Source organism: Salmo salar, chromosome 14 (genome assembly GCF_965601325.2).
Source record: "Salmo salar chromosome 14, fSalSal1, whole genome shotgun sequence".
Taxonomy (NCBI): domain Eukaryota; kingdom Metazoa; phylum Chordata; class Actinopteri; order Salmoniformes; family Salmonidae; genus Salmo; species Salmo salar.
The window spans coordinates 53,606,448-53,624,395 of record NC_138304.1 but is presented as its reverse complement, the minus strand read 5'-3'; the positions used below and the strand labels follow the sequence as shown (position 1 = coordinate 53,624,395).

Here is a 17,948-nt window from a genome sequence, read left to right as displayed (position 1 = left end):
ATTCATTGATTTAATTATGTCATATGTTTTACCCCCTACACCACTTTCAATAACTTTGTAGAACATTCCTGTATGCCAAATAGAATCAAATGCTTTTTGGAAGTCGATAAAGCAAGCGTATATTTTGGTATTATTTTGGTGGACATGTTTATCTATCAGGGTGTGTAGGGTGTAAATATGATCAGTTATGCGATGTTTTGGTATAAATCCAATTTGGCTTTTACTCAAGACAAGTGTCTCTCTCTGTCTCTGTCTCTGTCTCGCTCTCTGTCTCTGTGTTCCAGAGGCACTTGTGAATGCATTCTTTCATTTCCCAATGAAAACTAATTAACTTTATCCCCCTTCTTCCAAATGTGTGTACTCATTGACTTCCCCTCAATTGGGTTGAAATAATCATAGGCTGGAGGGAGTTTGCAGGGAAGGGGGAGAAAGTGCTTTAGTGTTCAATTCTGAGGCCCTTGCTGTGCATCATCCTTGTCTAATAAATGTAAGAAGTTAAAGTTCCTTGTTGTTATTTGTCCTCCAGGCCACACGGGGCGTCTGCTCATGTCCCTGTGCTTCAGCAGTCTCAGCTTCCTGCTCTTCCACATCATCTATCAGATCACTGTCAACAGTCTACTGGCCGGGAACAACATAGACCGCGCCTTCAACTGTGAGTACTGAGTCTGTACCCTGACTTAACCCTAACTCTGTTGACCCACGCTACTGAGTCTGTACCCTGACTTAACCCTAACTCTGTTGACCCCTACTACTGAGTCTGTACCCTGACTTAACCCTAACTCTGTTGACCCCCGCTACTGAGTCTGTTACCCTGACTTAACCCTAACTCTGTTGACCCCTACTACTGAGTCTGTACCCTGACTTAACTCTAACTCTGTTAACCCCCACTACTGAGTCTGTACCCTGACTTAACCCTAACTCTGTTGACCCCCGCTACTGAGTCTGTACCCTGACTTAACCCTAACTCTGTTGACCCCCGCTACTGAGTCTGTACCCTGACTTAACTCTAACTCTGTTGACCCCCGCTTCAACTGTGAGTACAGACCATGTTCCTGTTCCATTCGTTACATGTACAGTACCACTCAAAAGTTTGGACACACCTACTCATTCAAGGGTTTTTCTTTATTTTTACTATTTTCTACATTGTAGAATAATAGTGAAGACATCAAAACTGTGAAATAAAACATATGGAATCATGTAGTAACCAAAAAAAGTGTTTTACAAATCAAAATATATTTTATGTTTTAGATTCTTCAAAGTAGTCACCCTTTGCCTTGATGACATCTTTGCACACTCTTGGCATTCTCTCAACCAGCTTCATAAGGTAGTCACCTGGAATGCGTTTTAATTAACAGGTGTGCCTTGTTAATTTGTGGAATTTATTTCCTTCTTAATGCGTTTGAGCAAATCAGTTGTGTTGTGACAAGGTAGGGATGGTATACAGAAAATAGCCCTATTTGTTAAAAGACAAAGTCCATATTATGGCAAGAACTGTTCAAGTAAGCAAAGAGAAAAGACAGTCCATCATTACTTTAAGACATGAAGGTCAGTCAATCCGGAAAATGTCAAGAAATTTTTACGTTTCTTCAAGTGCAGTTGCAAAAACCATCAAGCGCTATGATGAAACTGGCTCTCATGAGGACCACCACAGGAAAGGAAGACCCAGACTTACCTCCGCTGCAGAGGATAAGTTCATTAGAGTTACCAGCCTCAGAAATTGCAGCCCAAATAAATGCTTCACAGAGTTCAAGTAACAGACACATCTCAACATCCACTGTTCGGAGGAGGCCTTCATGGTGGAATTGCTGCAAAGAAACCACTACTGAAGGACACCAATAAGAAAAAGAGACTTGCTTGGGCCAAGAAAGATGATCAGTGGACATTAGACAGGTGGAAATCTGTCCTTTGGTCTGATGAGTCCACATTGAGATTTTTGGTTTCAACCGGCGTGTCTTTGTGAGACGTAGAGTAGGTGAACGGATGATCTCCACATGTGTGGTTCCAACTGTGAAGCATGGAGGAGGAGGTGTGATGGTGTGGGGGGGCTTTGCTGGTGACACTGTCAGTGATTTGTTTAGAATTCAAGGCACACTTAACCAGCATGGCTACCATAGCATTCTGCAGCAGTACGCCATCCCATCTGGTTTGCGCTTAGTGGGACTATCATTTGTTTTTCAACAGGACAATGACCCATCACACCTCACACCTTTTGATTTGTTTAACAGTTTTTTGGTTACTACATGATTCCATGTGTGTTATTTTATAGTTTTGATGTCTTCACTATTATTCTAGTGAATACCCTGGAATAAGTAGGTGTGTACTGTTTGTGTGCTTGAACTTTGACCCTCAGTGTTGAAAGAGGGGTTGTTGATCACCCCAGTACAGGTGTAGCTCACCTCTCTCTCTCACCTGAGGGTTAGGTTAGTTTCCACACCACGCTTAGTCAGTACATAGTACCACTTTGGTGTCTGAGGGCTAAGTTAGGAGATTAACCGCTTTTGGTGTCTGGGGGCTAAGTTAGGAGATGTACCACTTTTGGTGTCTGGAGGCTAAGTTAGGAGATGTGCCACTTTTGGTGTCTGGGGGGCTAAGTTAGGAGATGTACCACTTTTGGTGTCTGGAGGCTAAGTTAGGAGATGTGCCACTTTTGGTGTCTGGGGGCTAAGTTAGGAGATGTACCACTTTTGGTGTCTGGGGGCTAAGTTTGGTGATGTGTCACTTTTGGTGTCTGGGTGCTAAGTTAGGCGATGCATTGATCTCCACAGGTTCCAATGCAGAGAAGGGTAACAACTTTTCTCAACTATCATCTAAACTAATCTGAACAGCATTCCACATCCCACTAGCTATCTCAAGAAGGTGTTCTGACTTATTGGAGGTATGATAGCGTTATCCTTACTGAACCTACTAACATGTTCTAACATAGACTTACTGAACCCACTAACATGTTCTCACATAGCCTTACTAACATGTTCTAACATAGACTTACTGAACCTACTAACATGTTCTAACATAGACTTACTGAACCCACTAACATGTTCTCACATAGACTTACTGAACCCACTAACATGTTCTCACATAGACTTTCTGAACCCACTAAGATGTTCTAACATAGACTTACTGAACCCACTAACATGTTCTAACATGGACTTACTGAACCCACTAACATGTTCTCACATAGACTTACTGAACCCACTAACATGTTCTCACATAGACTTACTGAACCCACTAACATGTTCTCACATAGACTTACTGAACCCACTAACATGTTCTAACATAGACTTACTGAACCCACTAACATGTTCTAACATAGACTTACTGAACCCACTAACATGTTCTCACATAGACTTACTGAACCCACTAACATGTTCTCACATATACTTACTGAACCCACTAACATGTTCTCACATAGACTTACTGAACCCATTTATTGTTATTTTTCGTCAACGTTCTACCCAAAATACTCTGTAATGTCAAAGTGTAAGAAAAATTCTAACATTTATAAAACATTTATGAAAAATAAAACACTCATATATCTATGTTTCAACCCCCTGAGTCAATACATGTTAGAATCACATTTGGCAGTGATTACAGCTGTGAGTCTTTCTGGGTAAGTCTCTAAGAGCGGTGAGTCTTTCTGGGTAAGTCTCTAAGAGCTGTGAGTCTTTCTGGGTAAGTCTCTAAGAGCTGTGAGTCTTTCTGGGTAAGTCTCTAAGAGCTGTGAGTCTTTCTGGGTACGTCTCTAAGAGCTGTGAGTCTTTTTGTGTACGTCTCTTAAATGCTTTCCACACCAGGATTGTTCAACATTTACTTATTTAAAAAAATCGTTTTTTGTAATTTAGCTGACACTCTTATCCAGAGCGACTTAAAGTTAATGCATTTATCTTAAGATAGCTAGGAGGGACAACAACAGGTCAAGAGACCTGAGGTAGCAGAACAGAGTGCTCGGGTTGGGGGTGTAGGGTTTGAGCATAGCCTGAAGGTAGGGAGGGACAGTGCCTCTTGCTGCTCCATAGGTATGTGCCATGGTCTAGATGTGGATGAGAGCTTCAACTGGAGGCCAGTAGAGTGTGAGGAAGAGCAGGGTGACATGAGAGAACTTGGGAATGTTGAACAACAGGCAGGTTGCAGCGTACTGGATAAGTTGAAGGGGTTTGATGGCACAAGCGGGGAGCCCAGCCAACAGAGAGTTGCAGTAGTCCAGATGGAAGAGGACAAGTGCCTGGATTAGGACCTGTGCCGCTTCCTGTGTGAGGTAGGGTCTTACTCTACGGATGTTGTAGAGCAGGAATTTGCAGGAATGGTGTTTGCAGAGACAGGGTGTTGTCCAGGGTCACGCCAAGGTTCTTTGCAGTCTGGGAGGGCGACACTGTGGAGTTGTCAACCGTGATCTCGGTGGTCTTTGAGCGGGCAGGCCTTCCCTGAGAGGAAGAGCAGCTCCGTCTTGTCGAGGTTGAGCTTGTGGTGGTTGGCTGACATCCAAGTTGAGATATCTGCCGGGCACCCAGAGATGCGTGTCGCCACCTGGGTGTCAGAAGGGGGGAATTCAACATTCTTCAAGCTCTGTCAAATTGGTTGTTCATCATTGCTAGACAACCATTTTCAGGTCTTGCCATAGATTTTCAAGCAGATTTAAGTCAAAACTGTAACTCGGCCACTCAGGAACATTCTCTGTCTTCTTGATAAGCAACTCCAGTGTTGATTTGTCATTGTGTTGTAGGTTATTGTACTGCTGAAAGGTGAATTCATGTCCCAGTGTCTGGTGGAAAGCAGACTGAACCAGGTTTTCCTCTAGGATTTTGCCTGTGCTTAACTCCATTCCATTTCTTATTTATCCTGAAAAACTCCCCAGTCCTTAACGATGACAAGCATACCCAAAACATGATGCAGCCACCACTATGCTTGAACATGTGGAGAGTGGTACTCAGTAATGTGTTCTATTGGATTTGCCCCGAACACAATACTTTGTTTTCTGTACAAAAAGTTAATTGCTTTGACACAGTTTTTGCAGTATTATTTTAGTGCCTTATTGCAAACAGGATGCATGTTTTGGAATATTTCTATTCTGTACAGGCTTCCTTCTTTTCACTCTGTCATTTAGGTTAGTATTGTGGAGTAACTACAATGTTGTTGATCCATCCTCAGCTTTCTCCTATCACAGCCAAATCAAATTTTATTGGTCACGTACACGTGTTTAGCAGATGTTATTGCGGGTGTAGCAAAATGCTTGTAAACTCTGTAACTGTTTTAAAGTCACCGTTGGCATTTACGGTGAAATCCCTGAGAGGTTTCCTTCCGTTCCGTCCACTGTGTTATGAAGGACACCTGTATCTTTGTAATGACTAGGTGTATTGATACACCATCTAAAAGTGTAATTAATAACTTCATCATGCTCAAAGAGATATTCAACCTATTTTGTTGTTGTTGTTGAGATAAGGCAGAGATGTTTAATGATGTAAAACTCTCATCGTGTATGGAAAATTAAGGGAAAGGGAACAACTTTTACAGGCTGAAACAGGAAACAATGTGAGGGATTTAATTTTGTGAGAGGTGTTGGGAGTTGTGAATAGTGCCCTGTGTGTACTCACTGGACATCTGGAACACTCAATAAACGACTTATCAGTTGTAAAACTCCACTGTGTCTAGACAAGGTAGAACCCTGATCCCCCCTCCCCACCTTGTTCTAAGGGCCTCTCATGTTTTAACTGGAACTAAATACATTTTCCATTTCAATTTACCTTCCTCAGATGGTTATAATGACCATACCGCCTTGGGCAACACTGTACAGCACAGTAGGCAGTATGCGTTGGTAGCTACTAGCAGCTGCCAACATTAGCATTAAGGAAGGAAATCAATGGGTGTGAAGGGAGGGAAAGAAGGAGGGGGAGGGGGGAGGCAATTAGAAAAGTTTTTTTCTTTATAATTACCCGCAACATTAAACAGAGATACCTATATGAAACTGTACATTTCTTTATTGCTCTGCGTTGCAGCATAAATGTCTATGGTTTAGAGGTTTTATTTAACACGTGAATAGCCTTCAGATACAGGGAGACACATTCCTTCTCCTTTTTTCTTTTTAGACTGAAAGACTTTTGTATTACCAATAACATCTGAACAGAACGTTGTTGTTTTTTTTTGTCTGTTTTATTCTGACCAAATTTACGCCAGATTTTAGTTCCAGATTTCCGAGATAAATTTAAAGTCAGATCAAGTTAAAAATACTGTACAATGGAATTATATAATTATGTAGGAGGCCTTGGTATTTCCTCTGTACATCACTGATGTACGCGTGACACGTCACTGCATAACTGGCCTCTAAATTACAGGTCTCAGTTCAGATACTCATCCAAATAATGTCACGTCTGTTCGAATGATCGGACCAAAATGCAGCGTCGGTTTCGTTCCACGTATTTATTGGACAGTGAAACTTAATGTGATACAAAATAAACTGAAGGAACAAAACAACAAACCGTGACGCAGGAAGAACAAACACTACTCACAAAATATAATCACCCACAAAACACAAGTGGGACAAACATCAACTTAAAATATGGCCTCCAATTAGAGACAACGACAACCGGCTGCCTCTAATTGGAGGTCATGCCAAACAAAACCCAACCTAGAAATACAAAACTAGAAACTAAACATAGAAATACAAAAACGGACAAACACCCCCCTGTCACGCCCTGACCATAGAAAATAACAACTTACTATGGTCAGGACGTGACAAATAATATGTCAACATGTTGGTATTTCCTTAGTACTGTACATTACTAATGCCTGTCAAAACAAATATCATTATTTATAGTAGGTCATCTATCCAGATCTAACATCTCTACACCCCTTTCCTTTTGGCTAGACCACGGGGATATGGACAAGAAGCTTTCTCTCATTCTGAAACAGTTCTGATCTTATCTCAGGATAGTGTACATCATTTCCTGTGCTTCTTTATTGGCCAGAGCCAAATAAGCCATTAGGGTCAGAACTTGACATGTATGAATGGGCTGACTACCTCACTAAACTAACATGGTGACAGACAGCTGCTACTGAGCAGAGCAGGGAGAACGGAGATTAATAGACAGGAGCAGACAGGAGCAGGCCTGCTTGTCTCGCTCCTCCTCCTCCAGCTTCTGCTCCTTCTCCTCCTGTTCCTCCTCCTGCTCCACCTCCTGCTCCTCCTCCTCCAGCTTCTGCTCCTTCTCCTCCTGTTCCTCCTCCTCCTCCTCCTCCTGTTCCTCCTCCTGTTCCTGTTCCTCCTCCTGTTCCTCCTCCTGCTCCTCCTCCTGTTCCTCCTCTTCCTCCTTTTCCTCCTCCTCCTCCTGTTCCTCCTCCTGCTCCTCCTCCTGTTCCTCCTACTGTTCCTCCTCCTGTTCCTCATACTGTTCCTCCTCCTGCTCCTCCTCCTGTTCCTCCTCCTGTTCCTCATACTGTTCCTCCTCCTGTTCCTCATACTGTTCCTCCTCCTGCTCCTCCTCCTGTTCCTCCTCCTCCTACTGTTCCTCCTACTGTTCCTCCTCCTGCTCCTCCTACTGTTCCTCCTCCTGTTCCTCATACTGTTCCTCCTCCTCCTCCTCCTGTTCCTCCTACTGTTCCTCCTCCTGTTCCTCATACTGTTCCTCCTCCTCCTCCTCCTGCTCCTCCTCCTGTTCCTCCTCCTCCTACTGTTCCTCCTACTGTTCCTCCTCCTGTTCCTCATACTGTTCCTCCTCCTGCTCCTCCTCCTGTTCCTCCTCCTCCTGCTCCTCTTCCTCCTTTTCCTCCTCCTGCTCCTGTTCCTCCTCCTCCTCCTCCTCCTGTTCCTCCTCCTTGTTCCTCCTCCTCCTCCTCCTCCTGTTCCTCCTCCTTGTTCCTCCTCCTACTCCTCCTCCTCCTCCCCCTGTTCCTCCTCCTACTGTTCCTCTTCCTGCTCTGGATCTTCTCTCTCTCTCTCTCTCTCTCTCTTCTCTCTTCTCTCTCTCTCTCTCTTCTCTCTCTCTCTCTCTCTCTCTCTCTCTTCTCTCTCTCTCCTCTCTCTCCTCACTGCTTTGGGCTGAGGTTTAAATACAGCACTCATCCCCAGCCACATATAAATTCACCACCACCACCACCACGGCCCTCCTGCTAAATTTGACACCTCCCTCCCTGGGCAGATTGAAAGTCATTATATATTATTAATACGTAATATTATTTATCATTATATTATAGTCACACTGTAAATGTGACAGCGTTTAAATATGGCCAGTGGAAAAGCGTGCAGCACTAGACTATCAGGATCAAGGGAGAGAGAAGAATGCAATGAAACTGTCAAATCTACAGCAGTAATCTGACAGGGTAAAGTAATCTGACAGGCAGCCTCCCGGGTGCATCGCAGTGCTAGCTGTATCACCCGAGATTCTGGGTTCGAGCCCAGGCTCTGTCGCAGCCGGCCGCGGCCGGGAGGCCCATGGGGCGGCGCACAATTGGCCCCAGCGTCGTCCGGGTTAGGGAGGGTTTGGCCGGCAGGGATATCCTTGTCTCATCGCACACTAGCGACTCCTGTGGCGGGCCGGGCGCAGTGCACGCTGACCAGGTCGCTAGGTGTACGGTGTTTCCTCCGACACATTGGTGCGGCTGGCTTCCGGGTTGGATGTGCATTATGTTAAGAAGCAGTGTGGCTTGGTTGGGTTGTGTTTCAGAGGACGTATGGCTCTCGAACTTCGCCTCTCCCGAGTCCGTACGGGAGTCGGATACCACAAAATTGGGGAGAAAAAAGGGTACAAAAAAACTAGTGTGACAGGGTAAAGTAGTCTGACAGGGTAAAGCCAGTAGTCTGACAGGGTAAAGCCAGTAGTCTGACAGGGTAAAGCCAGGAGCCTGACATGGTAAAGCCAAGAGCCTGACATGGTAAAGTAGTCTGACAGGGCCAAGCCAGTAGTCTGACAGGGTAAAGCCAGTAGTCTGACAGGGTAAAGCCAGTAGTCTGACAGGGTCAAGCCAGTAGTCTGACAGGGTCAAGTAGTCTGACAGGGTCAAGCCAGTAATCTGACAGGGTAAAGCCAGTAGTCTGACAGGGTCAAGTCAGTAATCTGACAGGGTAAAGTAGTCTGACAGGGTAAAGTAGTCTGACAGAGTCAAGCCAGTAATCAAGCCAGTAATCTGACAGGGTCAAGATAAGTTATTTAAGGAAAGAGTCAGTGATATAATTAAGTTAGTTCATGAGAGTCAAGGATTTACTTAAGTTAGTTAATGAAAGAGAGTGATATGGATAAATTAGTTAATGAAAGAGTCAGTGATATGGATAAGTTAGTTAATGAAAGAGAGTGATATGGATAAGTTAGTTGATAATAGAGTCAGTGATATGGATAAGTTAGTTGATAATAGAGTCAGTGATATGGATAAGTTAGTTAATGAAAGAGTCAGTGATATGGATAAGTTAGTTGATAATTGAGTCAGTGATATGGATAAGTTAGTTGATAATAGAGTCAGTGATATGGATAAGTTAGTTGATAGTAGAGTCAGTGATAATGATTAGTTATTGGCTCAGTGAACACTTATGGTTATATTTTGAGGCGGATATAATAAAACCCAGGACAGGTTCTTCAGCAACTCGCCTCTCTGCAGATTATTCTGTATCACACATGTCACCTTCCTTCCTGATGTTACTTATGTCATTGCTAATGCGCGATGCTATATGAGGAATGCTATAGTCTACAATACAGTTTGTCCCCGTCCCCCCCACACACACACACAGACACACCGACCCACACACCCTCCATACACCTGTATGCTCCTCAGTTTGGGCTGGGAGAAGTTAGGTGTTACAAATATTTGGACCGGGACATTCCTAACATTACTATGGTTGTTATGTCGAGGTTGTGACTTGAAGGGTTTCTGTTTCAAGACAGTCCTTTTGGTCTGAAAAGCCAAAGAGCAAACCAGACACAGTGTGTTATTCTAGTGTCGACTGCTGCTGGGCTTCCTGTTAACGTTAAACACCTCCGCCAAGAAAAGATGTACTGAGCTGCCTTCTCGGCTTCCACCAACATGGATGGATGTTTCTAGGCCTGTGTTCAAATCAAATCACATTTTTATTGGTCACATAACACATGGTTAGCAGATGTTAATGCGAGTGTAGCGAAATGCTTGTGCTTTTAGTTCCGACAGTGCAGTAATATCTAACAAGTGATCTAACAATTCCACAACAACTACCTAATACACACAAATCTAAAAGGGGTGAATGAGAATATGTACATATAAATATATGGATGAGCGATGGCCGAGTGGCATAGGCAAGGTGCAATAGATGGTATAAAATACAGTATATACTGTACATATAATATGAGTAATGTAAGATATGAATACATTATTCAAGTGATATTGATTATATTTTTTGCCTTCCTGTGACATCGGGTGCTGTAGGTGTCCTGGAGGGCAGGTAGTTTGTCCCCGGTGATGCGTTGTGCAGACCGCACCACACTCTGGAGAGCCTTGCGGTTGAGGGCGGAGCAGTTTCCGTACCAGGCTGTGATACAGCTCTACAGGATGCTCTCAATTGTGGATCTGTAAAAGTTAGTCAGGGTTTTGGGTGACAAGCCACACTTCTTCAGCCTCCTGAGATTGAAGAGGTGCTGTTGCGCCTTCTTCACCACACTGTCTGTGTGGGTGGACCATTTCAGTTTGTCGTTGATGTGTACGCCGAGGAACTTAAAATTTTCCACTTTCTCCACTGCTATCCCTTCGATGTGGATAGGGGGTGCTCCCTCTGCTGTTTCCTGAAGTCCACCATCATCAATGCCGCCAATCCATCAACGGTTTCGGGTTAGGGGAGGTTTTAATAGTCACAGTGGGTACAACATCTCCAATGCACTTCTTTATAAACTCACTCATCGAATCAGCGTATAGGTCGATGTTATTCTCTGAGGCTGACTGGAACATATCCCAGTCCGCGTGATCAAAACAATCTTGAAGCGTGGATTTCGATTGGTCAGACCAGCGTTGAATGGTTCTAGTCACTGGTACATCCTGTTTGAGTTCCTGCCTATAAGACGGTAGGAGCAAGATGGCGTCGTGGTCGGATTTGCCGAAGGGAGGGTGTCGGGAGGGCTTTGTATGTATCGCGGAAGTTAGAGTAACAGTGGTCGATTGTATTACCCCCGTGCGTAGTGTAATCAATATGCTGATAGAATTTAGGTAGACTTGTTCTCAAATTTGCTTTGTTAAAATACCCAGCTACAATAAATGCAGCCTCAGGATATATGGTTTCCAGTTTACATAGAGTCAAGTGAAGTTCCTTGAGGGCCATGCTTGAGGGGGAATGTACACAGCTGTGACGATAACTGACAAGAATGTTACAATCTCTGATGTCTCTCTGGAAGGCAACCCTTGCTCGAATTTCATCTACCTTGTGGTCAAGAGACTGGACATTGGCGAGTGGTATACTCGGGAGCGGTGGGCGATGTGCCCGTCTACGGAGCCTGATCATCTGCCCCTTCTGCGGCGCCGTTGTGTTGGGTCGGCTTCTGGGATTAGATCCACTGTCCTGGGTGGTGGTCCAAACAGAGGATCTGCTTCGGGAAAGTTGTATTCCTGGTCGTAATGTTGGTAAATTGACGTCGCTCTTGTATCCAATAGTTCTTCTTGGCTGTATGTAATAAGACTTAAGATTTCCTGGGGTAACAATGTAAGAAATAATACATAAAAAAACGAAATACTGCATACTTTTTTAAGTACTTGAAGAGAGAGAGAGAAAGAGAGAGAGAGAGAGAGAGAGAGAACCAAATTTGTAGAGAGATAAGAGGATAAAATGATGAAGAGATGTCAGAAGGAAGGTGTGTCTGTGTTGAGAGAGAGAGCAGTAGAGATAGAGAGAGATAAAAGAATAAAATGATGAAGAGATGTCAGAAGGAAGGTGTGTCTGTGTTGAGAGAGAGAGCAGTAGAGATAGAGAGAGATAAAAGAATAAAATGATGAAGAGATGTCAGAAGGAAGGTGTGTCTGTGTTGAGAGAGAGCAGTAGAGATAGAGAGAGATAAGAGAATAAAATGATAAAGAGATGTCAGAAGGTGTATTACATGTAGTTAGTTATAAGACCAACTGCCTCTGAAGTCAAAATGTCACAACTGAACCTCCATCAGTGTGATATTTAACACCAAAATACTCTGCTAAGGAATTGAGAAAACACACACACACACACCTCTAAATTTATTTGTCATTAGTCTAGATTAGTCTGTAGTCTTCAGTCACAAGGTGATGATGTGTTTTTCTTGGCACTGGAACAAAGGCATTATCAGCCATGGATAATTTTGTGTGTTATCGGCCGTGGGTCATTTTGTGCATTATCGACCGTGGATCATTTTGTGCATTATCAGCCATGGATAATTTTGTGCGTTATCGACCGTTGGTCATTTTGTGCATTATCGGCCGTGGGTCATTTTGTGCATTATCTGCCATGGGTAGTAGTCCCGTGTAGCTCAGTTGGTAGAGCATGGTGTTTGCAACGCCAGGGTTGTGGGTTCGATTCCCACGGGGGACCAGTACGGACATTTTTTTATGAAATGTATGCATTCAGTACTGTAAGTCGCTCTGGATAAGAGCGTCTGCTAAATGACTAAAATGTAAAATGTGAGTCATTTTGTGCGTTATCAGCCGTGGGTCATTTTGTGCGTTATCGGCCGTGGGTCATTTTGTGCGTTATCGGCCGTGGGTCATTTTGTGCGTTATCGGCCGTGGGTCATTTTGTGCGTTATCGGCCGTGGGTCATTTTGTGCGTTATCGGCCGTGGGTCATTTTGTGCATTATCAGCCGTGGGTCATTTTGTGCGTTATCTGCCGTGGGTCATTTTGTGCGTTATCGGCCGTGGGTCATTTTGTGCGTTATCGGCCGTGGGTCATTTTGTGCGTTATCGGCCGTGGGTCATTTTGTGCGTTATCAGCCGTGGATCATTTTGTGCGTTATCAGCCGTGGGTAATTTTAGCCATGAGGTGAATATAAAATAATAGAATACCTGGAAATGTGTCTTTAAGAATGGTACTCAGGAACACTCCAAACTAGTAGTGAAAGTAGCTCAATCAAGTGTCTAAATCAACCAAGCGCTATTCCTGCTCTTAATCTGTACCTGCTCTTAATCTGTACCTGCTCTTATGAAATGCTCTTAATCTGTACCTGCTCTTATGAAATGCTCTTAATATGTACCTGCTCTTATGAAATGCTCTTAATCTGTACCTGCTCTTATGAAATGCTCTTGATCTGTACCTGCTTTTATGAAATGCTCTTAATCTATACCTGATTTTATGAAATGCTCTTAATCTGTACCTGCTCTTATGAAATGCTCTTAATATGTACCTGCTCTTATGAAATGCTCTTAATCTGTACCTGCTCTTATGAAATGCTCTTGATCTGTACCTGCTTTTATGAAATGCTCTTAATCTATACCTGATTTTATGAAATGCTCTTAATCTGTACCTGCTCTTATGAATTGCTCTTGATCTGTACCTGCTCTTATGAAATGCTCTTAATCTATACCTGCTCTTATGAAATGCTCTTGTGATTTTGTTCAGGTTCAACGTGGGAGAAATCTATACGTCAGATTGGCTTTGAAAGGTAAGACAATACAAACACACTGTAAATACAAACCTACTGTATACTGTACATAATATAGACTTCACAAACTATATTATTATTATACACCCTAATAGTACAAATAAATAAATAAATAAATACAAATGTTAAAAAAAATTTTTTTTATTAAATGCATGAAATGTATGCATTCACTACTGTAAGTCGCTCTGGATAAGAGCGTCTGCTAAATGACTAAAAATAAAAAATAAAAAATAAAATTATAGAGATACTGTAGATATAGAATACAGGGCCTTCAGAAAGTATTCATACCCCTTGACTTTTTCCACATTTTGTTGTGTTACAGCCTGAATTTAAACTGGATTAAATTTAGATTTTTGTCACTAGACTACACACAATATACCCCATAATGTCTAAGTGGAGTTATGTTTTTAGACATTTCTTGAGTCAACCCCTTTGTTATGTCAAGCCTAAATAAATCCAGATATAAAAATGTGCTCAACAAGTCACATAGTAAATTGCATGGACTCACTCTGTGTACAATAATAGTGTTTAACATGATTCATGAATGACTACCTCATTTCTGTACCCCACACATACAATTACCTGTAAGGTCCATCAGTCGAGCAGTGAATTTCATAACACAGATTCAACCACAAAGACCAGGGAGGTTTTCCAATGCCTCACAAAGAATGACACCTATTGGTTCCTGCCAAGGCAGCAGCTACTCTTCCTGGGGTTTATTATGGATCCCCATTAGTTCCTGCCAAGGCAGCGGCTACTCTTCCTGGGGTTTATTATGGATCCCCATTAGTTCCTGCCAAGGCAGCGGCTACTCTTCCTGGGGTTTATTATGGATCCCCATTAGTTCCTGCCAAGGCAGCAGCTACTCTTCCTGGGGTTTATTATGGATCCCCATTAGTTCCTGCCAAGGCAGCAGCTACTCTTCCTGGGGTTTATTATGGATCCCCATTAGTTCCTGCCAAGGCAGCGGCTACTCTTCCTGGGGTTTAGTATGGATCCCCATTAGTTCCTGCCAAGGCAGCGGCTACTCTTCCTGGGGTTTATTATGGATCCCCATTAGTTCCTGCCAAGGCAGCAGCTACTCTTCCTGGGGTTTATTATGGATCCCCATTAGTTCCTGCCAAGGCAGCAGCTACTCTTCCTGGGGTCCAGCAACATTAAGGCAGTTATATACCATTTTAAATATTAAATGAAATTACATTTCATTACACTTTACCCAACACATTCAGTGTGTTCCCTCAGGCCACTACTCCACTATCACATATTTACAATACAACGTGTGTGTGTGTGTGTGTGTGTCTGTACCTGTGTGTGTGTCTTTTCACAGTCCACAATGTTCTATAAGGTGTATTTTTACCAGTTTTTTTTCAATCTAATTTTACAGCTTGAATCAGTTACATGATGTGGAATTTAGTTCCATGTAGTCATGGCTCTATGTAGTACTGTGCACCTCCCATAGTCTGTTCTGGACTTGGGGACTGTGAAGAGACCTCTGGTGGCATGTCTTGTTGGGGTATGTATGGGTGTCTGAGCTGTATGCCAGTAGTTTAAAACAGACAGCTCGGTTCATTCAACATGTCAATACCTCTCATAAATATAACGCAGTGATGAAGTCAATCTCTCCTCCACTTTGAGCCAGGAGAGATTGACATGCATAATATAAATGTTAGCCCTCTGTGTACATCCAAGGGCCAGCCGTGCTGCCCTGTTCTGAGCCAATTGTAATTATCCCAAAGTCCCTCTTTGTGGCACCTTACCACACGACTGAACAGTAGTCCAGGTGAGACAAAACTAGGGCCTGTAGGACCTGCCTTGTTGCTAGTGTTTTTAAGAAGATAGAGCAGCGCTTTACTATGGACAGACTTCTCCCCATCTTAGCTACTGTTGTATCAATTTGTTTTCACCTCGACAGTTTACAATCCAGGGTTACTCCAAGCAGTTTAGTCACCTCAACTTGCTCAATTTCCACATGATTTTGTCAAGCGTGTCGTAAGGAGAGGACCAAAACGCAGCGGGAATATGTACACTCATCTTCTTTATTACGGACAAAGAAGGAAAAACCCAAAACAAACACGTATACAAAAAACACGACGACAAAGAACAGGCCGGTAAGGCACAAAGCTATACACAGCACAATCTCCCACAAACTAACAGGTGAAAACAGGCGACCTAAGTATGACTCTCAATCAGCAACAACGATGTACAGCTGTTCCTGATTGAGAGCCACACCAGGCCAACACAGAAATACAACACTAGACCAGCCCGGAACACCTAGATCAAACACCCCATCTTACATAAATACATACCTAATAAACCCCGAACCACTTAAATCAAATACCCTTTCTACATAGATACACCACTAAACCCAGAAACACTCTACACAAAATAACCCTCTATATAAACACATAACCAAAAACATGTACAACAAATACCCTCTGCCACATCCTGACCAAACTACAATAACAAATAGGCCCTTTACTGGTCAGGGCGTGACAGATTTATTACAAGATTTATTTGAGGTTTAAGGTTTAATAAACGATTTGTCTCATTGAAATTCCCACACTTCTCGTTCTATTGTGGGTAATACAAGTGAAGGATCTCACATGTATTTCTGCTCAATTCAGTGTATTCAGTGGAGGCTGGTGTGCCTTTAAATCTGTGTTTGATACCTTTCCATTGATTCCCTCCCAACCATTACAACGAGTCTATCCTCCCATTTGTCCATCCACTAGCCACCACAGATTGAGTTTGGAGGCTTGTCCACTTCCCAAATATCCTTAAGTAGTGCGAGCCGGGTTCTCCAATAAGTACCAATACCAATACCACTTAATGTAATGTGTATGCGTGGCCAGAGATCTGACATGGGCTATGTGTCCCAAATGGCACCCTATTCCCTTCATAGTGCACTACTTCTGACCAGGTCCGATTGGGTTCTGGTCGTGCTATATGTAGGGAATTGAGTGCCATTTGGGACACAACTTAGGTTTCTAAAGGCTCTTGATGGTTCTGACCTGTACTTCTCAACTTGTGGTTTCAGTGAATGCATGTTAAACCTCATTAGGTCTGGCAGTCTGTCAACAAGCCCTATGTGATGCATGTTAAACCTCATTAGGTCTGGCAGTCTGTCAACAAGCCCTATGTGATGCATGTTAAACCTCATTAGGTCTGGCAGTCTGTCAACAAGCCCTATGTGATGCATGTTAAACCTCATTAGGTCTGGCAGTCTGTCAACAAGCCCTATGTGATGCATGTTAAACCTCATTAGGTCTGGCAGTCTGTCAACAAGCCCTATGTGATGCATGTTAAACCTCATTATGTCTCTCACAGCCTTTACCGCTCAGCACAGTGCCCCTGTCTGTCTGTACAGTCGTGGCCAAAAGTTTTGAGAATGACACAAATATTAATTTTCATAAAGTCTGCTGCCTCAGTTTGTATGATGGCAATTTGCATATTCTTCAGAATGTTATGAAGAGTGATCAGATGAATTGCAATTAATTGCAAAGTCCCTCTTTGCCATGCAAATGAACTAAATGCCCCCCAAAAAAACATTTCCACTGCATTTCAGCCCTGCCACAAAAGGACCAGCTGACATCATGTCAGTGATTCTCTCGTTAACACAGATGTGAGTGTTGACGAGGACAAGGCTGGAGATCACTCTGTCATGCTGATTGAGTTCGAATACCAGACTGGAAGCTTCAAAAGGAGGGTGGTGCTTGGAATCATTGTTCTTCCTCTGTCAACCATGGTTACCTGCAAGGAAACACGTGCCGTCATCATTGCTTTGCACAAAAAGGCCTTCACAGGCAAGGATATTGCTGCCAATAAGATTGCACCTAAATCAACTATTTATCGGATCATCAAGAACTTCAAGGAGATCGGTTCTAGTGTTTTGAAGAAGGCTTCAGGGTGCCCAAGAAAGTTCAGCAAGCGCCAGGACCGTCTTCTAAAGTTGATTCAGCTGCGGGATCGGGGCACCACCAGTACAGAGCTAGCTCAGGAATGGCAGCAGGCAGGTGTGAGTGCATCTGCACGCACAGTGAGGCGAAGACTTTTGGAGGATGGCCTGGTGTGAAAAAGGGCAGCAAAGAAGCCACTTCTCTCTATGAAAAACATCAGGGACAGACTGATATTCTGCAAAAGGTACAGGCCTGACTGCTGAGGACTGGAGTAAAGTCATTTTCTCTGATGAATCCCCTTTCCGATTGTTTGGGGCATCCGGAAAAAAGCTTGTCCGGAGAAGACAAGGTGAGCGCTACCATCAGTCCTGTGTCATGCCAACAGTAAAGCATCCTGAGACCATTCATGTGTGGGGTTGCTTCTCAGCCAAGGGAGTGGGCTCACTCACAATTTTGCCTAAGAACACAGCCATGAATAAAGAATGGTACCAACACATC

General features: G+C 43.4%; 1 protein-coding gene across 1 annotated transcript in view; it reads left to right on the top strand.

The window, feature by feature from the left end:
- The window catches only part of piezo2b (piezo-type mechanosensitive ion channel component 2b), a 285,749-nt gene that overhangs the window by 25,758 nt on the left and 242,043 nt on the right, over nt 1–17,948 (top strand). Inside the window, exons 3-4 of the mRNA XM_082961036.1 lie at nt 527–652; nt 13,512–13,554. Of these exons, the coding sequence (XP_082817162.1) occupies nt 527–652; nt 13,512–13,554 (169 nt within the window). The remainder of the gene's footprint in view (nt 1–526; nt 653–13,511; nt 13,555–17,948) is intronic.